Source organism: Drosophila biarmipes, chromosome 3L (genome assembly GCF_025231255.1).
Source record: "Drosophila biarmipes strain raj3 chromosome 3L, RU_DBia_V1.1, whole genome shotgun sequence".
Classification (NCBI taxonomy): domain Eukaryota; kingdom Metazoa; phylum Arthropoda; class Insecta; order Diptera; family Drosophilidae; genus Drosophila; species Drosophila biarmipes.
The window spans coordinates 14,134,653-14,160,533 of NC_066613.1; the positions used below are offsets into that span (position 1 = coordinate 14,134,653).

Consider the following 25,881-nt stretch of genomic DNA (forward strand, 5'->3'; position numbering starts at 1 on the left):
TTCGTTTAAACAAGTTTTATTGACCTGCCGAAAAATTGAATCCTATCATAACATGACCACAAACTTATATTCTAAAAAGAAACTTTAAAACATCCACTTAAGTCATGTACACAAACGTTAGGGTAAGAACTTATAAGTAGACATGAACATTGTCGCAGGACATGGGCATATCATTATGTGCAATATGCAATACATGCTCTTGAACTACTTGTTGCGCGCGAGACTTTAAATTGCGGTTCCGTTGTCAAGTATTTGTAATACTTTTCCGAGAGCTAACATCTATCACTGTAGAAAAGAAACTAGAAGCTACCGAAATTGTCGAGGATTGCATGGGAGTAACATTTGGATACAATGTTACGCGGAGTAAAATTAAGACATAAATTGTGGTTCGGCAATTGGTTGGGCCAAAATTCGTTGCTTGCTAGCAGGCACTTTATCCATTCAGTAATTTCATGCATTTACATTTTGTGCGTCCTCGAGTTACAACTTAAGCCGAGAGAGAAAATTACGATAAATACCGAGATAAACTGCGAAGGATCAAAGTCATTGCCATTGCCTTATAGATCTTAGGTCTACTGTACAATGCACTACAATCGGATGGCCCACATCGGGTGCCCTTGGGAGGAACATGTGGTTTTGTGGTTACAGCGACTATCTAGTGGAGTGTTTGCTTGTGGGCGCCGCCTTCTCTGGAGGCTCATCCGACGAGGAAAGCGTCGTTGCGCCCTCGCCGGCTTCCGATGCTGTGTGGATGGGATGTTCCCCTTCTTCGTTGAGGGCGGCTGCCAGCTCGCCATTGAACTGCAGCAGACAACCCAGCGCACCAAAGTATCCCTCGTGCTCCAGGAAGAGACCCTTCATTGTGCCATTGGACCAGAACTCCATGGCGTAGGCCAGCAGTTTCATGGAAATGGGGTTCACTCGCAGAAAGTTGCCCACAAAGACCACCTGAAAAGGATAACCATATGAGGTTAATGCTTAGTTGTTTTTAGTTAAATTTTATTTTTAATCTCACCCTGTCGATCTTCTCATTCAGCGCACACATCCTGGCTATGGAACCAATATTGTTCGTTATTGTGACCAGTGTGGCGTTGGCCAAGTCCTCACGTGATACTGAAACACGTTTGTCATTAAGGTGCATCTGGCCAAAGCTAGAAATGGGAAGCATAATCGTAACTGATTGCCTGGGCTTTCACCTCCGGGATAATCTACCTGGACGCCACCAAATCGCCGGGCAGACCAAAGCGGTTGTAGTCGCCGCCATAAATATCCTTAACTAGTTTGTCCACCTTCCTATTGTCGCCCTTGGTGGCCAGTTGGATAGCCTCTTCGAAGGATGTGCAGCCGGTGAGCAGGCAACACAGACCCAGGAATGTACCGCCGCCCAAGCTGGAAAAGAGAGATACAAGTAATGATCAAAAATATGTAATTAATAATGGAACCCAAGCTGACTCACCTTGTGCCCGAAATGCGCTTGTAGTTGTCCGGACCGTAGACCGCCAGGATGGAGACTCCGGATCCAACGTTCACCAGGATGAACGGGAACGGCTGCGAAAAGTTGAACTGTCGCTTCTCGCTCTTTCTGCAAAACGTTGGGTAAATTAAAATCGTTAGAAACTCCTCGTAGCCAGGCACTTACTCCACTTACAGAATGTCACGTGCGTTTTCGTAGTAGTAGCACTCGGTGCGATTGTGCAGGTCGGCGAAGAGGATGCCCTTGATGAGCGTGTCCAGCTCGTCGAATTTGGCCAGCTTCATGTTGACTTGATCACGGAAGTCCTGCTCGAACTTGAAGGCTCCGCCGCCGGTGGCGCACACCGTGGTCACCAGCTCGGCCATGCCCTTCTGCTTGGCCAGCGACAGGAAGTTGCCCATGTCGGTGGTCTGGAAGCGGATGAAATGCAAGGAGCCACGTCTCTTACGTATCTCGACATTGTCCATCTAAAAGGAAATGAATGCGAAGAAAATCATTTAGTAAAAGCGTACAAAGAAGAAATGCACCATTCATAATATATTTATAAACTAATCTTTCTTGAGGCTTTGAAAAAGTATTTTTAATGATCTTATATCATTATATAATTTCGCAGACGGAGAAAGCAAATGAGCTCCGTAAATATGAAAATTAGACTTCAGAACCCATTACGAAATAAAAATGGACAGTACAAAAGTCAACGTTCACATCGCACAAGCTTTCCAAACTGTTTCTAGGGTATAAACCCTATATGTATAAGTTCGCCATTATAATTTTAAGTATCCAAAGTCCAAGTAAAGGGCAATTTGTACAAAATTAACAAAATGAACTACCTAGCAACGGGAGCCTTTGGGATTTGGGATAGGTGTTTGAAAAAGTCGTTGCATAATTAACTATTTTCGGCGCAGGGCATTTACCTTGACGTTTTAATAGAACATTTAATTAAGAGCATGTAGAAATCCAACTTCCTTTGCAAATCTCGTATAATAAAGTATTTCAAAGCCGCCGAATGACCTATTTTTCAATATCCGCTTTGATGAATGCGTTAACTGCTTTTCAAACGTTTATTAAAATCAAAACAAAGCCAAAGCATTAACTCAATAGTGAATCACTTGGCTTTAAAGGTAAACAAAGGAATCTTATTTGTGCGAGATTAGCGTGTGGTACACGTAAAACAAAAACAGACTATCTACAGAAATGAATATACGTTTTACAATTGACAACAGTTTGTATAATCAAAATCTCTCTCCCTTTGGGTAGGCCCAAGAATAGTTGTGTTAATAAATCAACAACTAGTTTACACTTTTGTTTTCTGTGTAGGCGTGTGCGCGCCAGAGTGAAGGTCACCGCAGAGGCACTCACACTCGAAAGCCCTGGCACCCGTAACCGCATTCAATCACCAGACGACCCGTTCCGACCCGCCAAAGATGACTTGTTGACTGGACGCGCAAATATCGCGACTCGGGGCTCGGGCCGCTGGGATTGATAATATTTCACATGATAATACCGAATGCTAATGGCCCGCGTCACAGCGTTTTGTTACAAAACCGCACATCCACATTCCACAGCGGCGAATATTCGTCTCTTAGTTGGACCATCTCACCTGTAGGTGCGTGTCTCGATGTCCGGTTTTGCCGTATGCCGAGTTTTTGGTCAGGTAGCGCCGGATGTTTCGCAAGATACCAGCCTCGCGATCCTGCTCATCCGGCGTTATGTCCTTGGGCTCGAAGTAGACCAACTTCGTGAGGGTTCCGCCGATGTCCATGCCGAACCAAGGCATCGCTGAAAAGGATGAAAAAGACAACATTAGTTCTGTGTTCATTTTAATTTAAAAGAGGTCCCCAACTCCCTTAATGGAAGGCATTATAAACAAGACCCACCTGCGCCCAAAAAGTAGTAACAGCAAAAACCGAGAGGTGGTCTTGGATGGCACATTTTTGGGCGGCTCTGTAGACTCCCAGGCTTTTCACAGATGCATTGCAAAAATGTTGAGTGTTTTTGTTACGAGCAAATGTCAAATTTGGACTAGTTCCTGGAGGTTAACAACCAGGGCTGGCAATAATTATGGTATTGAATTGTAATATCAAACCTGTCCCATACCAACTACGACAAACATGTTCGGGAAGTTAGTGACACAGATTCACTGGCTAAGCAACAAGTTTCAAAACATTACAAGAGCAAAAAGAAATCAAACCCCGAGCTGCTAAATGCTTGAAAGCGGTTCATGTTCATGGTGTCAAGATCGAATCGGCGCCAAACTATGTCACAACACAGGTATGCTAGAGGTTGTTGTATCGCGTGTACTTCACATTATCAGTTTATCATATACAGTGGATATTCGATAAAAGATAATGTTAATAGTGTATTTTATAATGGGTTCCTAACTATCACATGGATTGATAAATACGAAACTGCATGATGTTGTCTACTTTTTACAATTGTTTTGGAATTATATTTCCTATGTATCTAAACCATCTTAGAACTAGACTGCTTTATAATGAATGGGAAGCCAATCCATCATTATTTATAGACCCGTTGACTTCCTGTTTAAAAGATCTTTAGGTGAAGGCTACCCTGGGCGGTCCTCCGAACGAAATTGGACTTTGAAAGTGCACGAACCGCTCTTGATGATGAGATCAAAGATCGACGTGAAGTGCAGGGCCTCCGGCATGATGTAACCCTTGGAGCTGTGGTTTATTCCGTCCGAGTGTAGAATCCGCTGCACATAACACAGTCGTGTAATCACTGTTGAACGCGCTTTATTTTTATTCCACTTCGCCCAGCCCAGGGACCCGGGCAATGCGTATTTGAGGTGTATATTCCAGCCGCGGAGCTTTCGTTTCGTTGCGATTCGGTTTTGGTTTCGCTGTGGATGTGGATGTGGAGGTGCGAGCGAGTCTCTATAACTCTGGGTTCATTACGAGCACAGTTCGCCTGTATGCTATGTAGATTGCTTAAACCGGAAACATTTCACTCGGTCGCCACAGGCACAGGCACGGGCACAACCACAGCCAAGTGCGACACGTCGATGGCTCCAACTGACTGAATGACTGGCTGCCGGATAATATATTAGCCGTAAACAGCTGAACACTGGCGAAATGGGGAGTCGTTTGGAATCGAAATGAACGCATGTGCTCGGCGAGCGGGTAAACACACCTTTCTTATCTGCCCCCAGGCGCAGAGCACGCAGCTTATCGTGGTCTGGTATTGCCCGATTTGACCAGGGAATTGACCATTTAGCGGCCACCACAGTTTTAACTGTCGATTAGCAATTCCCCGAGGTCCCCCGCTGCGTTTATCTAATCAGTCCAATGACGTGTTCTCTATTTCTGTACCCACTCCAGAGCTTTAAGCAATCTTAATTTTAAACTAGATGAAGTCAAGAGACCGGCGATTTTCATCTAGAGATGATGGTCTAAGTAAGTTTTTGTTTATTTGTACTATATTTAGAGCGTGAAGACACATACTTTAAAAATATCTGCGGGTTCAATGGACGATAATGCCAGAGATATGCCAAGTACAACATTTCTTCGCTTTATAAAATATCCCAAACGATAATCAAATTAAAGCATTTATTTATTTGAAAATATGTCTTCATATCGACTCGTTTGAGTCTTTGGGAGAGTAAATAAGCTTTCAAGAAATTATGTGTGTGACTTTCAATGGAAAATGATGATACTGACGTACTGGCTTCTTCAAGGACCAACTTACACATGAGCTCATCACCCTGGGGAATCTGAATGGCGGGAAACATTTCGTCGGCGCAGGAGGAGGTGGAGCAGGAGCTGTGGCACCTGGTTCGCTCGAAAAACGCAGGTTCCGCCTCCTCCAGATCGAGCGGCTCTCTGTCGTCCGAGGGCGTGCCCAGGGACTTGCTCTTGGCGCCCAGGGCCGAGCGCCACGAAGCGCGCCATGAGTTTCGTTTTGCTGAGATCACAGGTGAGGTCGGCGGACTGGGGCTGGCCGATTTCTTATCGTTATGCAATTTGAATATTTTCAAATTGAATGAATATCTCGCGCTGCGCGTGGGTACTTTCATTTTGTTTGCCTAGTTATTTATATATTATTTCCAGCTTTTTGCTGACACCACAGCGTAAATTACAAGTTCAGAGACGGGCACTTATCACAGGCGGGGAGTGTGGATTGCTGGATTGGACCATTGGCCAGTCGCGGAAGATGTTTGTTTGCTCAATTCATGGGTTTCTAAACCGCTGCGAGTGAGTGAGTGGCTGTGGCGACAACTGGCGATCGCGCGATCCGATCCCATCCGTTGTTGACCGTTCGAAAACAGACGTGAAACGCGTTTGAATGAAATTTTACTGCCCGAAGCGGCGATGGCAGCGGCTGCGCTGCGGCTTTCGCATATGTATAAGCTCCAGACGAGCTGAACGCCATGTGTACATATGCTTTGGCTGTATTAATGAGCCGACATCGGCGAGCCGAACCCAAACTTAATCATTACGAAAACACATTTAAAACCCAGCCAGCCCAGAGCAGCGACGACGACCCAGTGTGAACCCTACGACGTCTGTGGATCGGCATTACGTCCGTCCGCGTTTGCATTTACCGCGGCGTCCGCCCCTAGGTAACTTGGTAAAATTCCCAGCCAATGCATAGTCAATCATCTGGCCATCCATGGACGCACTTGCGGCACTTCACTCTCTCTGCAGGCGCAGAGGGCGTGATAAGAGCCCTGATAACGTACCCAATGGTTGGTTCAAATTCCAAACGGAGCAACCTCCCAAAACCAAAAAAGCTTCGGGCCCGGAGAGCTGAGATGGTAAGACATGCCCCAATCACTCGTACACTTGTTTGGGGGAAAACTACTAGCCGCTCTCCATTCGCAGACACTGATTTCGATTATAACTTAATTGGCTGTACCTGTTAATTGTGATTTACAAGCTAATCTTATCGTATATCTGATTGTGTACCTAGTACAGAGCATAAAATCCGACCAAGCGATATAAGTATTACAACGACTACGTGTAAATAGATCACTATCATAATGAAGTAAGCCATATCTGTGGCAGACCAGAACATATAATCACATATTCGCTGAACAGGCGATATTCAGGCTATTAAAAAATTCCGTTCTTATTACAGAGTGAACTAAAGAAGTAAACAATGTGCAAGAGCTACAGCTCTGATCAAAATTATAATAGTGGGGATATACAAAAAAAAGTTCTATATAATCAAGAGTAAAATTAATTATTAAAATATTTGTAGTATAGTAAAGTTCTTCAAAACGTCTTTTTAGTTTACAATTTAGAGACCTTTTTAAAAGAGCTTACTAGATCCCGCGAAATAAACATCACTCAAACTTTAAAGTTGGGTTTTTGAGGCTCCAGCATTATGGGATTACTTTCTAAACAATGTCTATCTTGGGAACTTTCAGTCAGTTTACTTTAAACCAAATAGTTTTTTCTAAGAAAGATGCGTAATATTTATGATAATTGTTTGTATGCAAAAACTAAGAATTAATATCTGTATAGCAAAATTATAAAAGTTAATTAAAGATACTGCTATTATACTATACTATCATATTAGCTATATGACATTTTATCTTATCTTATTTTGTATCTAACCCGAGATCTTCCTAGGAGTTCGCTGGTCGGACTTTGCTAGATGCAGATGCAATCTTCCAGAGTTAAACCACGACTTACCCCTCGCCAACTGATTGCGCAGGTTAATCTGTTCGTCCTCCATCATGATGATTTGCAAGACTCAATTGGACGGAGTCAGTGCACCGTGTAACAATGGACTATCTGGAGAATCGCACGCACGTCGAGATGCTCTGGCAATCAAGATGCTTCCAGATCTTGGAGGGGAAAGCGGGAGAGATGGTCCGTGGCGAAAGAGCTAAGAACGTGACTCAGGGGCTGCTGGGACGTGCTGCTCTCATCGATGCTGCGGGAATCCTTGCTCGGCCAAGTTAGCTCCGTGCTCCATGCATTCCCGGGGACCTCTGGAATGGTGTTACTCTCCAATGCCAAGGAAAGCCGTCTCGAATTCCACGCGCACTCAACAAAAACTTCAAAACAAAATTTTCGTCAGAAGTTTTCAATCTAGTTGCCTGAATTGGAACAGCTGATTCGGGATGGGGAGAAAGTTAATCGATATCCAAATTATCGAGACTCGCAGTGCTGCAAAGCGAGATATAAGAATTAAATTATTCAAAAATAGGCTTTTAAATTATACTCTTTTTTTAAATATCCAGTTTTATAAGACTAGCAGAGGATAGGAAAAATGTTATAAAATATTTATTTTCCTGTTTCCTAATTGAATTGAATACGATTAAGGTAGTTTATTTATTTTACTAATTTAATTTAATTAATTTGATTTTAGTACATATTTTTATTTACTATTGATATTTTAGGAAATTCTACGATTCCTTAAAATATTTATCTATGATTTCCAAATAAAATAATATTTAACTGACTTTTTTAAATGTTGTTTACAAGCAGTACAAATATTTCGTCATTTTGCAACACTGCGCCACAGCTGACGGCCAAAACACAAACACAAAAGACGCGCAATTTTTATATCTTGGGGAAAATCGAGGATTTAACGATGACCCTTGCAAGCGGGGACAAAGACAATGAAGCAGTCCAGTTCAGCTTTCCTGAGAGCTGGAGGGACAACGCCAGGATGCAGGTGCAGTTCGCCATGTTCCGATCGCGAGACCTGGACGCCGAGGACTACGACGCAAAAATGAAATTCTGGAAGGACCTGATTGCGAAGTACCTGAAGTTCTGTGGTAGACCCGTCTTCAGGCTGCGGGATCTGCAACTGCAGTTCATGCGGGGTGACCAGCTGCCTGCCTGTTTGGACACCGTGATAACCGAGTTGCAGCACACGAAACAGATCCGATCTCGCAGTGAATTCGAGCAGGATCCGGCGAATTCCTGGAGCGGCTGGCTGGTCAACAGCCTCGTAAAGCGCCCCCTTTCATGGAGCTGGACCAAGCTCAAGCACAGCGTGGTGGGAGAGGATCTGGAGGCCTCTGCTTTACTGGAATGGATTCACCTAGATGTCTTAAACGTACGTTTTAATGTTCATTTTAAATTTATTTAAGAATTTCAGGGTGTATTATTGAGAACAACAATTCAAATCCTATATAAAAACAAAACCCTTTGCATTATCCATAAGATAAATGAATATTCCCTTACGTACGTTTATAATATGCTAATTGTGCGCAATCAAACACCAAAATAGTCTCAAGAATAGGAAATCCGAACCCTGCATATCTTTACAGAGCACTTGCGTCCTCATAACCGAGAAAGTCTTATCGGAAAACAGCGGCAAGCTCCTGCATTTCGATGCCTTCAAATCCCTTTGCAAAGCTCAACAAGTGCGCATCCACTCAGACAAAGATTTCTGCGTTTGCTTGCTGGCCCTAAATGTTCGCCAAATCGTCGGTCTGGAGTTCAAGGTGGAAAAGGGCCAACGCCAAATTCACTTGATCAAAATACCAAGTAAGTTAAGACCATCACTTAGCAATCTAATCTCTTATTAATGGACAATCTACAATACAGAAAAAGACGGCGATGATCTCAACATAAGCCAAGAAGACCATGCCGTCCATAATCTTCAGAATACTCAGGCCCAGTTGCTCAAGCAGTTGGAGGACCTGGAGGAGGAGATCAAGATAAACGATGAAAAGGCACGTCAGTACTTAAAGGAAAACAAGCGGCAATTGGCCAAGACTTATCTGCGAAAAAGGCATCTCCTGGAGAAGAATCATGGTAGGTACTCAGTAGGAATTCGTATATTTCAGTTTTGTAAATAATATTCTTTTATTTTGCCTACTCAGAACGTCGCAGCCTTGCCCTGCACAACATTGAATCCCTTTTGAGCAGTGTGGATGAGGCCCAAAACAGTGGCGTTGTGCTAGACGCCTACAAAATCGGCTCGAATACCTTGAAGAAGGTGCTCTCTGATTCTGGCTTGAAGTACGACAACGTCGACGAAGTTCTGGCCGATGTGCGGGACACTCTCGACCAGCACCGAGAGGTTCAGGACGTCTTGTCCACTAGCGTTGTGGAGGGAGTGAGTCAAGAGGAGGATCAGTTGGAACGCGAATTGCGCGAGCTGTGCGGCGAATCTTCGCCAGCTGCCTTCAGCCCAGTCATTAATAACAACGTAATGCCAGAGGTTGTGATCACCGATGAGGAGATGATTGCCATGCTGCAGGATCTAGAGGTTGAGGATGGAACCGTCTCCCAAATGAGCACCAGAACTGTGAAACCTATACAGGAGCTTTAAAACGCGTTAAAATGTTTGTGTTTTTTATATGGCATGTGAACTGTTCTTTCACTTAAATTTAGTTAATAAATGATATGTTTAATATTTATCAAGAGAAGTTATTGTTTAAGGAAGATACGCCAAGAAGACTTGTTCGTAATTGCTTTATTCTATCATTCTGTACAAAATGCGTCCTTATCATAAAGTATTGCTTAGGGCTATGGCTAGACAAATGTTTCCGTAAGTAGGAATTCAAAAATATACATACATACATGTCTTAGGTAAAGGTACAAACATAAGGATGTACACCTGTCTGCGTCCTTTTAGCTCCCCATTTCCTTGGGAATCGTGCAGAACCAGATGAGTGTACACCGATGTGTCGTAAGGCAATACAGCGATATCGTCGAGGTGCATGTGCATACTCGCTTATGCTTTGAATTATATATAGGCGTATAAATATAAGAAATCCAAAGCACTTCGCAGTATGCTCCTTTGTTCTGGGTCGAGCTATGTATGTTGGACTTATGTATTAGTAATCACTAAGGCAAATTTGCGCTCTATATATTGCGTAATGTCAAAAGCAGACGCGCCACTCCCCCAACTCCATTTCCAACCGCTATCCCCGCCCACGTCAAGTCGAATGTCCTTGAGGTTTGTTATGTGTGGATTTGGAAAAGTATCAGAATACTCAAAATCGTACAGATGAAACAGATCAGGACCGGCAGGATCACAATGAAGCGCAGTGATCTGAAAGATAAAAGTGCTGTCATCATGGAAACCATACTTTTAGTTAGGATTACCCACCTCCCTTGCCCGAGGGCTGGGTGTCAGAGATTCAGGTCCATGTCTGCCTCCAGGTCAATGTGGTTGATCGAGTTGCCGGCGCTGTTGAAGATCTGATTATCGGCATTGCTGTTCTCGGCGGTGCCCCCACTCGCATCGCCGCTGCGCTTGGATTTACCTAACAGCCAGCAAGAGAATACTTTGACCAAATGTCGCACATTAATATTACGATGATGGAGTTGTCGTTGTAAATGAGCAAGGAAATCAAAAAGGAAAGGAAAACCATAACGAGACACCTGGCTACGAGTACAAACCGCGTGATACGTACAATAAATATCCTCTAGCGCTAGCAATTAGAGAAGAATTAAGGCTGAAACTAAAACCTGAGCTGATCCTCCAACTGGAGCATTGGGTCTGGGATGTCAAGTGTGCTGGGATGTGGAGCAATACATAGTATCGTAGAAGTGGAAACACTTACCACCTGTGAAGCACAGACAGCCCTCGTCATCGCTCGGCGACTCGCGCCTTGAGCTCTTCAGCTTCAGCTCCTTGTTCAGCTCGTTCAGGCAGCGCTGATAGTAGTCGTAGTCCTTCAGATACCAGACTGGAGGCCAGCGGTGCTCGCGCAAGTACTCCTGATTATCCTGGTGCAGCGCCTTCAGGCCCTTGAGTGAGAACTTACAAATAAGGTTGTAATTGACGCAAAGGTACGACATGCACCACTCGGCCAACTGATGTGCGTTGTGCAGCTGAAGGAGAAGGATAATGCAATGTTTATTAATATTTATATTCTTGGTTAGTTAGTTTTTTTATGAGAAATCTATTAGTTATACCTTTACTGGCTCCAGCAACTTTAGACAGTGATCCACCGTTTCATTGGTTTCGTTCTGGGAAATCAGAGTGAGATCTTCGATAACGCGGCACTCAACCAGGTTGAGCAGCCGCGGCAGGCATAGGCGGTTGGCCAGCTCCAGTAGATTGAGGCACTTGACGGCCGAGATTGGCGGAATCTGGTCAGTATACAGGTAGCACAGCAACTTGTGGAATGTGTAAATTGTAACGCCAGGGAATACGATCTGAAGCAAAGGTATTGCTCATTAATATAAAGAAATTTTAGGATATTATGATTGTTCCTACCACATTGGAATGCGCCTCACGGAAGTCGCCCAGCAACATAGCGCGCATGACATCACAACGGCCCACGAGCACAGCCCGGTGTGCCTGCAAAGATTGGTTTAATATTTTTTGATCAATGGTTACTAAGAGTATTATCACCTTCATTAAACCGTCGTCCAGTTCAAAGGTGACATCGCTGAAGCAACCGTCACCAATACAATGCCTTTCCATGCTTTCTTTTATGCGCTATAAAAAAAAAGGGTGTAAATAGTAACGGTAAACACATCCGAAGACATCAGAGTGCCTACAAGACAAATGTGCGGATTTGGCTCATCGCTGGAGGTTTCCATCACGGCTTGAGGCCTCGAAAGTAGCTGAGTCAGTTGCGGCAGTTCTAGCAGATCGGCAGCTTCTCTAATTTCCTGCCAGCACAGTATAAAAACAGATTAAACTTAAATATTACCAAATTCCAGATTCATAGAACTGGCAAGCATAATACTACCTGCAGATTATTGCAATCCTTGTCAATGGTACCAGTATAAATAAATCTCAGGCACTGATGCAAAGCTTGTGGAGAGATGAGTTTGCTGAGGGTGACGATTGTCTGCAGGCCATTCACACCCCGTTGGTTCTCCACGTGCACCAGTCGAATGCTCTGCAGGACCGGATGATGCAGCTCCCTGTACAAATCGTTTGACCGCTTGGACTCCATCAGAGGTAACGCCTGATAACTGGAGCGGCGCTTCAAATGTTCCCACATGCTACTAAAGAAAAAGCAACCCTATTGATAAGCCATACAAAATCTGGAGTGCAAACCCACCGTTGTGTGCGTGATTCGTACCGAATCAAGGATTCAGTGTCGTCATTGAAGTCCGCAATGGTGGCCTCCCCGAATGTGGAGCTGACCATGCTAGACTCACTGCTGCTCCGCCCGCCCATGTCGGTCAGCTCCGTGCTCAAAAGGCGCTGGAAGATGCTGGACGCGGCGGCCAGCATGAATCTGTGCACGGCGAACTTGGTACCACCCGCACCGACCAGGACCAGGTCGGTGTAGGCCTGCGACAGGAACATGTTATAGATGTCCTGCCGATAGTGACCCACCATGACGGTGACCTCTGGTGGTGGCGGCTTCGGTGGCCGGAACGGCGCCTGCAGCAGCGGCTTCTGTACCTTCTTCAGGTTTGTCATCCAGAAGCGCTGCTGTCGGCGCGCAATCAACGCGGATCGGATGGCATTCTCGAAGACCTCGTTCACTCCAAAGTAGGTGAAGACGCTGGTCTCATAGTAGGCCACTCCCAGCTCCTTGGCCACGGCGCGAGCCTCATCCGGCATCACCAGGTCACTCTTCAATGCGGCCCTGTAAAATAAAGCATTTTTAAATTTGTAAATCAAATTATTAAAGATATTTTTCCTTAAATGAGCCGTCTACAACAACAACAATGAATTTGTATATCATTAAAAGTATTCCAAAAAGTTACTTTAAATACTCCCAATTACTTTTTAATTCATTTAACTCAAGTGCACCCTTTAATTTTAATCAAGTGATATTAGATTATAGAAAACACGTAAAAGCGGTTTTACTCAGTTCGATAACATTGAATCAGCTCTTTAGTGCTTTCGTTCAGAAGCTAAAAATAAAGTGCTACCCAAAGAATATTTCAATTAATTAACAGACCCCCAAGATTTGTAATTAGAAAATGGAAACTATAGAGAACCGGCTGAAACCTGTTAGCTGGGCATACCGAACAAAGGTTCCCTTCTCGCCGAAATACGAGAGATAGTTCTCGTCGCGGTACATGTAGCGCAGGTCGTTCTTGCAGCCCACTAGAATCACGGGCACATCCGGACAGAAGCGGCGAATTTCCGGATACCACATCATCTTGCAGTTGCGCAGGGAAATCGGACTGGCAATGGAAAAGCACAGCAGCACCACATCGGATCTGTGGGTCAAGGAGAACACTATAGTTGTGTTCTTTGTATGCCTTGAAATGGCTACAAACCTGCCATAGGCAAAACGTCGATCCTTGTCGTGGTCACCAAATGTGTCCCAGAGGCGAAGGGAGACATTCACTCCGTCCACCACCTCCCACGATCGCTCGAGTACCTTTAAAATTGACAAGGCAGGACTGAATTGATTGTATTTAAACAAGTTGAATGGAGACCTACATCTTTATATATGCGATACTGATCGATGGCCCACACGGTCGGCACATGTGTTGAAAGTAGCTGGGACAGCGAGACGTGCTTGTTGCAGGCTCTTGCGCAGATCAGCCGCGTCTTGCCCACCGCCGTGTCCCCCACCAGGACGCACTTCACCAGCTCTTGGTGCGGCTGCTCGTTGTCCATTTTGGGCATGCAATTCGGCGCTAATTTAAAGGCTACCACAAGGTAATGCAATCTAGAATGGAAAAATGTACAGAGGTATAATTAATGAAATAGCTAGATAGAAACTAAACCAATTTAAAAATAAAAACCAAACGTTCAAGAACTTGTAACTGGCTTGGCTTAGTTTATTGTTATGTTAAACATTTAAACTGCGTAGAATCAATATCATTGCAATGCTCCTACGTTTTGGTAAAGTCTAGCGCTGATGCTAAACTCTTATCATTAGATACATGCTAAACAACTAATTAAACATGGCATGTGAACTCGAAGTATTCTGCTCAGTGCTTTATTCCCCATTGAACAGTTTATGGAATTTGATTGATCAACTTAATTAACTGCTCTCTGGTAGAAATGATTTTGTAAATGGATTTCAATACAGCCTCAAAAACTACAATAGAAGTTCCTATTATTTAGTCTAGACTTTCGGTTTGTTTATGTTTATCACATTTTCCCCATGTGATTTCAATGGGCTATCATAAAACCCGATTGCCACGGCTTTCATTCACACCAGCTCCTCAGATTTATATTATTATGGGAACTTTAGTATCGTATGTGTACCGAGAAATCTATTGAATCCAGTTACCGCAGCCCATAAAATCCAACGCATTCATTGACCCCCGTTCTACTTGTCACGGAGGAAGCTGATAAGCTCTTTTGGTCTCTAATTGAACTTAATTGGGGGACTGCACTAAAAATATCTGCCATCAATCCTCCAGTCGCAATGAGCACGCTTCTTCCTGCGTGGCCCACGCTGCCTGGGAATCCATTGTCCGATCTTCCCGACGAGCTGCAGTCTATTTTCGGAGGCGGTCCCAACCCAAAACAATAACAATACAATTGAAGACGCTTTGAGTGGTCGGCCAGCCAGTGTGGTCGTTATTTTCTACAGGAGTGCTTTTATCCGAAGAGGGACATTAACCCTAAGAACTACATATATATGTAGCAGTCCGTTCCTTTGTTTATGGCCTTTATAGGTCCCGCATCATCTTATCTTTTTTTACACAAAATTATGATGACTAAAAAGTTTGTATTATCATATTTTTACTTTTTACGAAACATTTGAAGTATTTTCTAAATACTTATAAAAATTAAAAACATACATTTTAAAATAAAAATTTTTTTAAAAATTAAAATATTTGTATAAAGGTTCCTAAGGCTAAAAACTGATACCTCCTAATTTTGTTAATCACAATCAAGAAAATTTAAAGATTAAGGATTGAAATCAAACTCTTCCCGTGGTGTTGCCATACTCCAACGGTACACAATGGACTTTTGAAAGACCCAACTTTAATGATATACTGTAACATACCTATGCAAACTGTAATTTATAATCCCCACTTAGCACGTGCGAAGCCATTTATTTATAGCCAGGATCTAAGTAGTCCATCGTGCGAGGTGTGAGACTGGCCAGGTAATTAGGCACTGGGCATTTCGGTTCGCGAGAAGCATATTAGCATAATTAACGCTCGCATGTGTTTTACACGCCGTCGTAGCGGCCACCTCTGGCTTATTTTTTGCCATGTCTGGGAAGTCTCCTTTTTCAATTTTGCCAGCTTATTGATTTTCTCGTGCCATTGCAAAACGGCCACAAATACCGTTACCAAACCCATACAGGCACACGGGGCACAGGCACAGGAACAGGAACTTTGAGAGGGGATCTCGAGCTTCCCACTCTCCAGTCCGGCCGAACTTGGCCCCAAAAAGAAGTATGACGAAAAATCATTCGAATTCAGACCACATTGGGCCCGTACGCAGCGGCACTTGCACTTTTTCGCACAAAGCCCACTTTCGTGGGTAAACAATTTGATTAGAACTTAATTTGACGGCTGGCCCTAGCGGAGCGGATTCACCTGCCCGGACGGTGCGGACTCACCTCTGGAAACGCCTGATCCCACGAATTGCACGGATTTGCCTCAATGTTCTTACTTTTGCGTATTGCACTTATCAACACGCACACCACAGCACGGCATTTTACAACAATTTGCATTTATTTCTGCACCCACACACCGATGGCGACGCAGTTTGCGGTCCGCAGGCACACACTTTACGGCTGGGATCGGGATGGCGACGAAATGGCATCGCCGCAAAACTGGCCGACGACTGCGGCGGATTAGCGAGCGTTTGTTTGCCAGCAGCACTATCAATAAAATAAAAAATAAAATGCAGTTACAGCCCGCAATTCTTCTTTTTGCAGTCGGCCAGTGTTGGACAACTGCCGCTGGTGCGAGCGCGGCGTTGCCAGATGATCGGAGAGCGGGAATTCACGGAATATGTACTTTATAACGCTTATTTTTAGGGTTGCTGCAGGGAAAGATGTTCAGTTATTTAAAATCAAACAGGTATAGAGAGTCATGTGAAGTATGTAGTTCGTAAATCATTTTTTTGAAAGCATTTAGCACTTTTTTCTTAAACGAAAATATAATTAATAAATAAAAATATAATACATATTAGCATAAGGGCTTGCATCAATACATTAAATGCCTTCCTTGGGTAATAAATTCCCAAAGTCAAATGATAATCCCAGACATAAAAGCTTAATAAGTGGTATCTCCACCTCGGAACTACTAAAAATTCCACGATCTGGCAACGCCCCGAACTAGTTCCCCCTTTCGGAGCGTTGACAACCCTGCGAACAGATGATTATTTGCTATTGTAGTTGTTGCGAAACGAGTAGAACTTAGTTTTTTGGGCAAGAAACCTTCTTAAATTTATTAAACGCGGAAGGAACCGGTAATATAGAAACCTACTTGGCCCACTCCAGAATCTTAGAAAGTGCGAGCGCAACGTGAGGCCGGAGTTCCGTCGTTAGTAGTATTTCACAAACTCAATGTATCTTACGTGCAGAAAATCGATTTTTGCCTTCACAGCAATTTTGGGTCGACGGTTGGCAGCAATAAATCACATTTACGCCAGCGGCCTCCACTAAATCGCACTTATTTCGCACAGGTCAAGTGCGGTGAGGACCAGCATTTCAGTTACCCATCGATCGATAGGTACGCTCCGAAAACCCAAGATGACAATAGCCGAGAGCTCGCAAAAGTCGGCGACCAGAAAGCCCGAGAGCATGGAGCCCATTCTGCGGTAATTGCAGCGTCATTATAACTTAGAGGTCACCTTATTGTCATAACTCTTTTTTGTAGGTTAAACAACATTGAAAAGTCGCTGCAGGACACGCGGGATTACAGAGGATTGCAGCTGGAAAACGGCCTGAAGGTCCTGCTAATCAGCGATCCCAATACAGATGTCTCGGCGGCAGCTTTGTCCGTGCAAGTGGGGTAAGTCGATAGACATAGATGGCATTTTAATTACTCCTCTCTTTAAAATGTACATTTCCCCTACAGCCACATGTCCGATCCCACGGAACTGCCCGGTTTGGCCCACTTCTGCGAGCACATGCTCTTCCTGGGCACCGAGAAGTATCCCCACGAGAACGGCTACACCACATACCTCTCGCAGAGCGGTGGAAGCAGCAATGCCGCCACCTATCCGCTGATGACCAAGTACCACTTCCACGTGGCACCGGATAAGTTAGACGGAGCCCTGGATCGCTTTGCCCAGTTCTTTATTGCTCCCTTATTTACGCCCAGTGCCACTGAGCGGGAAATTAATGCGGTAATTACTGATCTTAGGATTCATTCCACGCAAGACTAAAATAATTGTTTTACAGGTGAATTCCGAGCACGAAAAGAACCTGCCCAGCGACCTGTGGCGCATCAAACAGGTGAACCGGCACTTGGCCAAGCCGGATCATGCCTACAGCAAGTTCGGTAGTGGCAACAAGACCACTCTTTCGGAAATACCCAAGTCCAAGAACATAGATGTGCGGGATGAGCTGCTCAAGTTCCACAAGAAGTGGTACTCCGCCAACATTATGTGCCTGGCTGTAATTGGAAAAGGTGGGTTTCGTTATAAAAGCTTTTACAAACTAATAGTAAATTTCTGACAGAATCGCTGGACGAACTTGAGGGCATGGTCTTGGATAAGTTCTCCGAGATCGAGAACAAAAACGTAGCGGTTCCAGATTGGCCACGTCACCCCTACGCCGAGGAGCGCTATGGGCAAAAGGTTAAAATAGTGCCTATTAAAGACATCCGTTCGCTGACGATCAGCTTCACCACTGACGATTTGACGCAGTTCTACAAGTCGGGCGTAAGTTTGAGGTACCACTGCGATGTGGCTACGGAAAGGGATTCCCCTGTAGTTAGCATACTGAATCTCTTATTTAATTACAGCCAGATAACTATTTGACGCACCTCATCGGTCACGAGGGCAAGGGAAGTATTTTATCCGAACTGCGGCGACTGGGCTGGTGCAATGAGTGAGTTCATAAAGATTTAATAGCTGTTCCGTTGATTATCACCTTTGTTTTTTGCAGTTTGATGGCTGGACATCAGAACACCCAAAACGGCTTTGGATTCTTCGACATTGTGGTCGACCTGACGCAGGAGGGCTTGGAGCACGTAGATGACATTGTTAAGATCGTGTTTCAGTATCTGGCAATGCTGCGCGAGGAGGGACCCAAGAAGTGGATATTCGATGAATGCGTGAAACTTAACGAAATGAGGTTCCGGTTCAAGGAGAAGGAGCAACCGGAAAACCTAGTCACGCATGCAGTTTCGTCCATGCAGATATTCCCCCTGGAGGAGGTACTTATTGCTCCATATTTGAGCAACGAATGGCGTCCAGACCTCATCAAAAGTTTATTGGATGAGCTGGTGCCCTCCAAGAGCCGCATCGTAATGGTGAGCCAAAGTTTTGATCAGGATTGCGACCTTGCGGAGCCTTACTATAAAACTAAGTACGGTGTGGAGCGCGTGACCAAGGATACCGTGAAAGTGAGCATTGGTTTCTTTCGCATTTTTTCTAAAAATAATCCTTTATAATCATTTTTAGTGCTGGGAAAATTGCGATCTTAACGAGAACCTGCAGCTGGCACTGCCAAACAGCTTCATACCCACGAACTTTGACATTTCAGAGGTGCCAGCTGATGCTCCGAAGCATCCCACGATCATCATGGATACGCCCATTTTGCGGGTGTGGCACAAGCAGGACAACCAATTCAATAAACCCAAGGCCTGCATGACGTTCGACATGTCCAATCCGATTGCTTATTTGGATCCCCTTAACTGCAATCTGAACCATATGATGGTTATGCTGCTGAAGGACCAGCTCAACGAGTACTTGTACGATGCGGAATTAGCCAGTTTGAAGCTTAGTGTGATGGGAAAGACGTGCGGCATCGATGTGAGTCTGCCTTACTCCTCTTAACTGAACTATTTTAATGTCAAAATTACTATAATTTACAGTTCACCATTCGAGGCTTCAGTGACAAGCAGGTTGTGCTGCTGGAGAAACTTTTAGACCACCTGTTTGACTTCTCCATCGACGAGAAACGTTTCGACATCCTGAAGGAGGAATACGTACGTTCTCTGAAAAACTTTAAGGCTGAGCAACCCTATCAGCATTCCATATACTATTTAGCTCTTTTGTTAACTGAAAATGCCTGGGCCAACGTGGAGCTGTTGGACGCTATGGAACGTAAGCAAGAAGCTGCAAATTATCTCTGATAAATGTGTTTATTAATAACAATTACTTTAAAGTCGTTACTTACGATAGAGTGTTGAACTTTGCCAAGGAGTTCTTCCAGCGCCTGCACACAGAGTGCTTTATTTTTGGCAATGTGACCAAGCAACAGGCTACAGATATCGCGGGTCGAGTAAACAACCGTCTAGAAGCCACCAATGCGTCAAAGCTTCCCATTTTGGCACGGCAAATGCTGAAGAAGCGAGAGTACAAGCTGCTTGCGGGTACGTATTTCTGTGTTACTTCGAATTGATATATTAAATTGATTTTTTATATGTACCTTTAAAGGCGACAGCTACTTATTCGAGAAGGAGAACGAGTTCCACAAAAGCTCCTGCACGCAGCTCTACCTGCAGTGCGGCGCACAAACGGATCGCACAAACATAATGGTCAACCTGGTTTCCCAGGTTCTTTCCGAACCCTGCTACGATTGCCTGCGCACAAAGGAGCAACTGGGCTATATCGTGTTTAGCGGAGTGCGTAAGGTGAATGGAGCTAATGGAATTCGCATCATCGTGCAGTCCGCAAAGCACCCGTCCTTCGTAGAAGATCGTATTGAGAACTTTTTGCAGACTTATCTGGTAATAAACCAACCTCCCGTAGCCATTAATAGCAGATAGCTTTACTAATATTTCTAATATCCCTAGCAAGTAATTGAGGACATGCCCTTGGATGAGTTCGAGCGCCACAAGGAGGCCTTGGCTGTGAAGAAGCTGGAAAAGCCGAAGACCATTTTCCAGCAGTTCAGCCAGTTCTATGGCGAAATAGCCATGCAGACGTATCACTTCGAAAGGGAAGAGGCTGAGGTGGCGATACTCCGTAAGATAAGCAAGGCCGACTTTGTGGACTACTTCAAGGTGAGATGATCTAGCTGATCTTATAGTTTCCCTACCTAAGATACCTTTTTTCCGTTACAGAAATTCATCGCAAAGGATGGCGAGGAGCGACGCGTTCTGTCCGTTCACATTGTGTCCCAGCAAACAGATGAGAATGCCACGACCGAGGCTGAGCCAGTGGAGATCACAAACATGGACCGTCACAAACCGATCAGCGATATTGTCACTTTCAAGTCCTGCAAGGAGCTGTACCCCATCGCACTGCCATTCCTTGACATCAAGGCCAAGGGCGCACGAAGCAAGCTGTAAAGTGAAAACTGATAGCGAAAGAAGTTTTTACATAGCACATGGTTTTGGTCTCTCTTGTTTTAATTGCCCAACCGGATACAAACGTTGTTCTGTCATTCACAAATATAAAAGAATCTGAATCAAAAGAGCGTTCTGCTTGATGTAGGAGCTGCCCAGGAGCACGCTGTTCGGAATGGCAAAGCCCATGTCCAGCTTGCTCAACGCGGGTGAACTGAGGTCCTGCGTCATCCGTACGCTCTGATCCAGTATGGAAATCTTATGCTTTACCTGCACATCCTCGTTCCACTTGGTATTCTGAAAGATTCCGCCCATTTCTATCAATACGTTGTTGCTTTGGCCGGGCTTTGATTGCGGATTAAAGATGCCATATCCTAGTTGCAGGTTCAGCAGCTCGCGATTCATGTGATGGAAGGTGCATTTGAGTTGCAAGGATTTGCCTTTTGATGAGGCTTATCAGGTAAGGTTATTTTTAATTAATAGGGAACTACTTACCTTTAAAGCTGAATATGGGACTACTGACTGTGGTCAAATTAGGCGACGTTATCAGTTCCGTAACGTTCTCCAACTTCCAGTAGTAGGTGAATAACTTTACATCCCTATCAGCCAGCACTGTGTTATTGAACTTATCGACTTCCTTATCGCGAGCTCCCAGATTTGGGTTACCATTCGTCTCCAGGTTTTTCAGAGTCGGCGTCTTCTTGGCTCCAAAGTCTGGGGCAACTTCGTTTTCCTCAGTTTTGGAATTAGTCGGATCTATCGGTTTGAGGGCAGGCAGTGGGGCGGGATTTGTTGGTTTCACAGGTGGAAGTGGAGTGGGTGGAGTGGGTGGAGGTGTCGGCATTGCGGTATTGACCTTCAGACCATTGGACTTGGCTAAATGCACCAATATCAGTTTCATCACGCGGAGCTCTTCATAAAGTTTGTTCTCCAGATTCCGGAAGGCCAAGTTCATTTCATCTGTACATAATATAATGAATCCTAAGTATCCACGGGTAGGAGAACACCCAACCCACCTGATCCACAGACGCCTTTCAGTGTTTTTGTGGTGACAGCCTCGGCAGATGCCTTAACCTCCCCCGCAGTCACAGTACAGACGGCTTTTTGCACCTCGCTGGGTAGTTTCGGAACCGTTTCAGGCTCCGCGGGACTGCTGGTCATGTTTGATAATCCCCGGCTGATCTCTTCCTCCAGTGCCACAACCGCGGAGAAGAGAACTAAGTAGATGAGACACCTCAAAGATCTTTTATCCATTGCTGTTGCGGAAAGTCGTTCAGCACAAAGATATGTTTTGAATTGGAACACCCAAACGGAACTGTCGATGGCAATATCGTATTTTGAGAAAATGGCAAAGCCCAAAGAGTATTTGGGCAGCACCACCTTGAGCCGCTTGTTCACGTGGATTTATTGCTCGGCGTGCCTCTTGACTTCTGGTGCGTGGAACTACTTTTAGAATGGGTCCCTCCCACCGAACTCTAAAAATAGTGACCATTTTTGAACGATTCTCTAGTATGAAATATGAATGAATGAAGCACATTCGCAATATTTCGTGTGTTCTTCATAAAATTTTGATTTATTCTCTGCAATGTAACAAAAATGTAAATTTTCTCATCTTAGAGAATGTTAAAATGGTTTCTATACACTCAATCAGTTTAAAGTTTTAATTGCACATTTTTAAAATGTTTGTAATTTTTCGAATTCAATAACTTTGCAAAAAAATATTTCACTTTTTGTAGTATCTACCTATTTTAAAGTCTTGCGAATCTATAAACTATTTTATTTAAATAAATTGATTCATAATATAATAATTTAAAACATATATTTAAATTGGGCAAGTATAAACATTTAAAAATTTTGTGTAATATTTAAATATATTATTATAATTTTCTTTTTTTTTTTTAATACTCCTATCCCATCGAAAAGAAGGACAATCGGAAGGCCATTTCCACTATGTTTTGGGGAACATCTGAGCGGTGGCACACGTAGACCTCCTTGGCTGGCGACTGGAACAGACGACCGACCACCACAAAGCGACTGCTTTTCGAGGATTGGGACTGCGATTGGGCTTGACCCTCCGTTTTGACCTGCGAGCAAACCTCCAGGGTCATGCCGTGCTCCTTAACCAGTGACACTGCATGGCTGTGTCCACTGTGCCCGTTGGCGCTCGTCGGCGCTCTTGAGGATTCCGAGAGCTGCCTGCGATAGTGCTTGGACTTCTCCAGCACAGCATGAATTATGTGACATGCCTGACGGATCTCCGACAGGAAGGAGGAGCTCTCTGAGCTGTCCGTAAATGGAGCAAACAAGGAACCATTGGCTATGTCGATGTACACATAGTGGAGCACGGAGTTCTTCCAGCCGGCTGATATCTTCACTGGCACCACGTTGTTTATCTCCTTCCACATGGACTCCGTCATCTGGCTCTGACTGTGGCTCTCTGCTCCAAGATTCAGTCCGTAGTGCAGGGGATGCTGTACGGCAAAGTTCTCCCAATCGGAACCGCTGTCCGAATCCTCGCCTGCACCATGCAGCTGGGAGTCACTGGGCGTCAGACTGTGTATGGAGGAGCCACCCAGAGAGGAGCACAACTGGGCCTCCTCCTCCACTGAATTGCTAAGAACGGTTAGCTTCTGCTTGAGGAAGGACTCCAGCCGGCTGTTGGGTTCCTTTTCGGAATCCCTGCTGTCCCCGGCAGTGGCCTCCAGCACCTCAGGTCTTTTGTTGGACACGGACCAGAACATGGCCAGCGATTCGATGCCGCATTGCACCAGGTGATCCAGTGTCTCCTGTATCTCCTCGATGTAGAATAGCGAGGGACCGACCACCGCATCGGGAGCCATGTCCGGAGCATCGAAGATCTTCAGGATGACGGCCAGACTCAGGTGGTTTCTGGTGCAGATGGTGAGGAAGTAGCGACCTGTGGCACTGGGCAAGACAATCTCCTCCCAAATGTACATCTCACGCACCCTGATCCCCGGAGCGGCGCCAAGTAGCTCGAAGATCCCCCGGCAGCGCAGAAATCCCTCCACACTGACCCTCACCTCCGGTGGCAGCAGACTGGCCACCAGGAAACCATCGTAGTACAGGGCGCTTCCGTAAATGAAGAACTCCCGATGAGTGGTCAGCGGCTCATCGTTCCAGTTGCGGTAATCCATGGCTTCCATTTCACTGAGGGCATCGAAGATACGCAGCTGTGCCTCCTTGGGCAGCGGCAAGCTGCGGGAATGTCCAAGGAGCTCCTCGAAACGGATGTGACCACGACATCGGGCTACAAGACGGGTCCTTTGGATTTCACAGAAGTGCCGAAGGAACAGCTTGAGACCGGAACTTTTCCCCGCTTCTCCCTCTCCCTCCTGGTTGAAGCTCTCGAGGACCAAGCCGGGCAGCGAGAATCGTATGTATCCTATCAGCTCATCCGATCTCAGGCTGCATTCCGCAGCACTGCAAAGTCCTCCGGCATAGGCAAAGAGCACCAGGAACCCATTGAGTCTGCGGTAGTTGACATGGTATTGCACCTGATCCACCAGGAGGCGGGAGCTCAACGGCTGGGTGTGCAGCTCGCTGAGAACGGCGTGGAGGGTGAGGAAGCTGCCGCGGGCCTTGAAGAGGAAGTTGTCGGGGGTTTCCGGGAAGTAGTACAGCGAATCCTGTTGCTGCTCATGCTGATAGCACTCCGGTGGCAGTAGCAACATGGCAAAGGGTAGTCCTATATCCGGCGAACTCTCGGCGCTCCCAGAATTTCCCTCCGTTACCAGCATTTGCTCGAATCTCTGTGTGAACGCGGCAAAGTTCTCCACCTTGCACACCTGCTCGTCCTGCGGATTCGGATTATAAGCAGGATCAGTGGGGGAGACTGCACTGGCTGAAGCGCAGGACTGGAACCCCAGGCACACCTGCGTGGGCTCCACAAACTGCTGCAGCAGCTCGTCCACATTACTGGCATACAGCTCTATGCCATTCAGCGATCTAAACCAATCTCCGCGCTTTATGCCGTGCTGCAGGGCACTCAGATCGTGGACGAAGCCATCGACCATCAGGCATTCCGGTTGATCCGGAAAGGGCAGCACCCGGAAGCCCAGGATCGATTCCACTGCAGTGGAGCGTCGACCGAAACGGAAGCGATCGGCGGCTGTGATCACGAGCTCCAGTTTCTTGGGATCGGGGGCAGCGGTCTTGAACTGTGAGAATCGGAACTCTTGCGGCTCCGTCTGGGAATCCAACTGGTTTTGGCTCTGGCTCTGATTCTGACTCTGATTACTGCTGTGTGGCTGGCGTCGCGACGACTTCTTTCCCAGGCGCAGCGATCGGCGCATGAACTCCACCCGCCGCTCCGCCGATCCGCCAGTCTTCTCATTTCTCACATACTCCATATAGAAGAGACTCCCGTCGGTGGCCACGTACTCCTCCCAGTTAGCCAGATCGCTGGCATCGCTGTACGAGTTGCTCAGCGAGGAGTTGGAGCTGGAGAAGGCCTCCGAGGCCAGGCTGCCCGGCGATTTGCGCATAGTTTACCGGATCACTTGGTTATCTTGGGACTGAATCGCCTATTATCCCAGATATGCAGCTCTATACTCTTCCGCCGCCAGGTACCGCCTCAGTTGAGCTCCGAATGTCGACTAACAGCCGAGATCCGATCTCGGCACTCAAAACCGGTTTCCAATTGAGCTCAGGCTTCGGGTTCGGCAAGCCCCCTGCCATTCCACTCAAATTCCAGCGGGAACCATCCACTCTCTTTTCTGATCTCGTTCTCCATAGCTGGGGGAACTCAAAACTAACCATGGGTTTTCTACCGGTTATCCGAGGCGTAGTTAAGAGCACTAATGCGGACTTTTTACATTTGGCCTTAGCCAAGATAAAGACATTAGCATTTAAGATTATAATGTTTTTATCAAATTCGTTCTGAATCGTTTTTAAATGTTATACATAGATAAACCTTTTTTTCCTTTTTTTTATGATATTAAAAGCAACGCATACCTTAGAGATTATTATTAAACTTAACTCTGTCTGCTGCATGCTGACTTTCCAAAAAATTAACTTCAAGACTTAAGAGACTTTAAAACAAAAGTGAAGAGTCATTCAAAGGATTGTGTTATCAGAGGTAGATTAGTAATATCTAGAAGAGCCCATGACTATTAACCCGACAACGTTATAGATGCC

At 45.4% G+C, this 25,881-nt stretch overlaps 6 protein-coding genes across 15 annotated transcripts; 2 read left to right on the forward strand and 4 right to left on the reverse strand.

Annotated features, from left to right (window-relative positions):
• Window positions 1-7,551, reverse strand: LOC108028506 (pantothenate kinase 3). 5 transcript variants are annotated; one of them, XM_017100386.3, is made up of 7 exons: window positions 7,135-7,551; window positions 3,075-3,253; window positions 1,649-1,941; window positions 1,457-1,582; window positions 1,213-1,389; window positions 1,016-1,151; window positions 1-948 (listed from the first exon to the last, which is right to left on the reverse strand). In XM_017100386.3, the coding sequence occupies exons 1-7, from the start codon at window positions 7,178-7,180 to the stop codon at window positions 652-654; spliced, it is 1,254 nt and encodes a 417-aa protein (XP_016955875.1). In that variant the 5' UTR covers window positions 7,181-7,551; the 3' UTR covers window positions 1-651. The 5 variants fall into 5 exon arrangements, with proteins under 5 accessions (XP_016955875.1, XP_016955873.1, XP_016955874.1 ...); XM_017100384.3 differs by lacking the exon at window positions 7,135-7,551 and adding an exon at window positions 5,183-5,755; XM_017100385.3 differs by lacking the exon at window positions 7,135-7,551 and adding an exon at window positions 4,091-4,459.
• A 403-nt stretch (window positions 7,552-7,954) lies between these two features.
• Window positions 7,955-9,824, forward strand: LOC108028419 (charged multivesicular body protein 7). The gene is made up of 4 exons (XM_017100245.3): window positions 7,955-8,512; window positions 8,727-8,946; window positions 9,007-9,216; window positions 9,285-9,824. Exons 1-4 carry the CDS (start codon window positions 8,042-8,044, stop codon window positions 9,734-9,736), a joined length of 1,353 nt encoding a protein of 450 aa, XP_016955734.1. The 5' UTR covers window positions 7,955-8,041; the 3' UTR covers window positions 9,737-9,824.
• A 41-nt stretch (window positions 9,825-9,865) lies between these two features.
• On the reverse strand, window positions 9,866-16,219 carry LOC108028418 (rho-related BTB domain-containing protein 1). Of its 4 annotated transcripts, none has more exons than XM_017100243.3 (13): window positions 15,873-16,219; window positions 13,781-14,012; window positions 13,615-13,718; window positions 13,357-13,554; window positions 12,435-12,971; window positions 12,117-12,378; window positions 11,923-12,036; window positions 11,774-11,860; window positions 11,636-11,719; window positions 11,332-11,574; window positions 10,977-11,247; window positions 10,520-10,676; window positions 9,866-10,462 (listed from the first exon to the last, which is right to left on the reverse strand). In XM_017100243.3, exons 2-12 carry the CDS (start codon window positions 13,967-13,969, stop codon window positions 10,543-10,545), a joined length of 2,223 nt encoding a protein of 740 aa, XP_016955732.1. In that variant the 5' UTR covers window positions 13,970-14,012; window positions 15,873-16,219; the 3' UTR covers window positions 9,866-10,462; window positions 10,520-10,542. The 4 variants fall into 4 exon arrangements, with proteins under 4 accessions (XP_016955732.1, XP_016955733.1, XP_016955731.1 ...); XM_017100244.3 differs by having other exon boundaries at window positions 12,117-12,375; window positions 15,873-16,218; XM_017100242.3 differs by having other exon boundaries at window positions 10,520-10,697; window positions 12,117-12,375; window positions 15,873-16,218.
• Window positions 16,220-16,633: 414 nt separating this feature from the next.
• LOC108028417 (insulin-degrading enzyme) lies at window positions 16,634-20,852 on the forward strand. Of its 3 annotated transcripts, none has more exons than XM_017100238.3 (14): window positions 16,634-16,882; window positions 16,946-17,080; window positions 17,140-17,274; window positions 17,341-17,611; window positions 17,667-17,895; window positions 17,946-18,148; window positions 18,232-18,317; window positions 18,375-18,834; window positions 18,893-19,243; window positions 19,306-19,537; window positions 19,600-19,806; window positions 19,871-20,163; window positions 20,230-20,439; window positions 20,500-20,852. In XM_017100238.3, exons 1-14 carry the CDS (start codon window positions 16,827-16,829, stop codon window positions 20,725-20,727), a joined length of 3,096 nt encoding a protein of 1,031 aa, XP_016955727.1. In that variant the 5' UTR covers window positions 16,634-16,826; the 3' UTR covers window positions 20,728-20,852. The 3 variants fall into 3 exon arrangements, with proteins under 3 accessions (XP_016955727.1, XP_016955729.1, XP_043950802.1); XM_017100240.3 differs by having other exon boundaries at window positions 16,634-16,803; window positions 16,867-17,080; XM_044094867.2 differs by having other exon boundaries at window positions 16,634-16,803.
• Window positions 20,752-22,437, reverse strand: LOC108028420 (uncharacterized). The gene is made up of 3 exons (XM_017100248.3): window positions 21,741-22,437; window positions 21,220-21,684; window positions 20,752-21,164 (listed from the first exon to the last, which is right to left on the reverse strand). The coding sequence occupies exons 1-3, from the start codon at window positions 21,976-21,978 to the stop codon at window positions 20,824-20,826; spliced, it is 1,044 nt and encodes a 347-aa protein (XP_016955737.1). The 5' UTR covers window positions 21,979-22,437; the 3' UTR covers window positions 20,752-20,823.
• Window positions 22,438-22,526: 89 nt separating this feature from the next.
• On the reverse strand, window positions 22,527-25,642 carry LOC108028763 (protein inturned). Its single transcript, XM_017100737.3, has one exon. It carries the CDS (start codon window positions 25,227-25,229, stop codon window positions 22,632-22,634), a length of 2,598 nt encoding a protein of 865 aa, XP_016956226.1. The 5' UTR covers window positions 25,230-25,642; the 3' UTR covers window positions 22,527-22,631.
• Between the last annotated feature and the right edge of the window lie 239 nt (window positions 25,643-25,881).

Excerpts from the sequence above, each read along its gene's own strand:
- LOC108028506 (XM_017100384.3), bottom strand. The coding sequence starts at position 5,510 with ATGAAAGTACCCACGCGCAGCGCGAGATATTCATTCAATTTGAAAATA. Across the intron at positions 1,390-1,456 it reads AAGCGCATTTCGGGCACAAG|CTTGGGCGGCGGTACATTCC; the intron begins GTGAGTCAGCTT and ends TCTCTTTTCCAG. Across the intron at positions 949-1,015 it reads TGAATGAGAAGATCGACAGG|GTGGTCTTTGTGGGCAACTT; the intron begins GTGAGATTAAAA and ends TATCCTTTTCAG.
- LOC108028419 (XM_017100245.3), top strand. The coding sequence starts at position 8,042 with ATGACCCTTGCAAGCGGGGACAAAGACAATGAAGCAGTCCAGTTCAGC. Across the intron at positions 8,947-9,006 it reads TCACTTGATCAAAATACCAA|AAAAAGACGGCGATGATCTC; the intron begins GTAAGTTAAGAC and ends TCTACAATACAG. Across the intron at positions 9,217-9,284 it reads TCTCCTGGAGAAGAATCATG|AACGTCGCAGCCTTGCCCTG; the intron begins GTAGGTACTCAG and ends TTGCCTACTCAG.
- LOC108028418 (XM_017100241.3), bottom strand. The coding sequence starts at position 13,969 with ATGCCCAAAATGGACAACGAGCAGCCGCACCAAGAGCTGGTGAAGTGC. Across the intron at positions 12,379-12,434 it reads TACGAATCACGCACACAACG|TAGCATGTGGGAACATTTGA; the intron begins GTGGGTTTGCAC and ends CTTTTTCTTTAG. Across the intron at positions 11,575-11,635 it reads GTGAGGCGCATTCCAATGTG|ATCGTATTCCCTGGCGTTAC; the intron begins GTAGGAACAATC and ends CCTTTGCTTCAG.
- LOC108028417 (XM_017100238.3), top strand. The coding sequence starts at position 16,827 with ATGTATCTTACGTGCAGAAAATCGATTTTTGCCTTCACAGCAATTTTG. Across the intron at positions 17,081-17,139 it reads AGCATGGAGCCCATTCTGCG|GTTAAACAACATTGAAAAGT; the intron begins GTAATTGCAGCG and ends TCTTTTTTGTAG. Across the intron at positions 18,149-18,231 it reads CGCAGTTCTACAAGTCGGGC|CCAGATAACTATTTGACGCA; the intron begins GTAAGTTTGAGG and ends ATTTAATTACAG.
- LOC108028420 (XM_017100248.3), bottom strand. The coding sequence starts at position 21,978 with ATGGATAAAAGATCTTTGAGGTGTCTCATCTACTTAGTTCTCTTCTCC. Across the intron at positions 21,685-21,740 it reads GAAAGGCGTCTGTGGATCAG|ATGAAATGAACTTGGCCTTC; the intron begins GTGGGTTGGGTG and ends TATTATGTACAG. Across the intron at positions 21,165-21,219 it reads TCCCATATTCAGCTTTAAAG|GCAAATCCTTGCAACTCAAA; the intron begins GTAAGTAGTTCC and ends CCTCATCAAAAG.
- LOC108028763 (XM_017100737.3), bottom strand. The coding sequence starts at position 25,229 with ATGCGCAAATCGCCGGGCAGCCTGGCCTCGGAGGCCTTCTCCAGCTCC.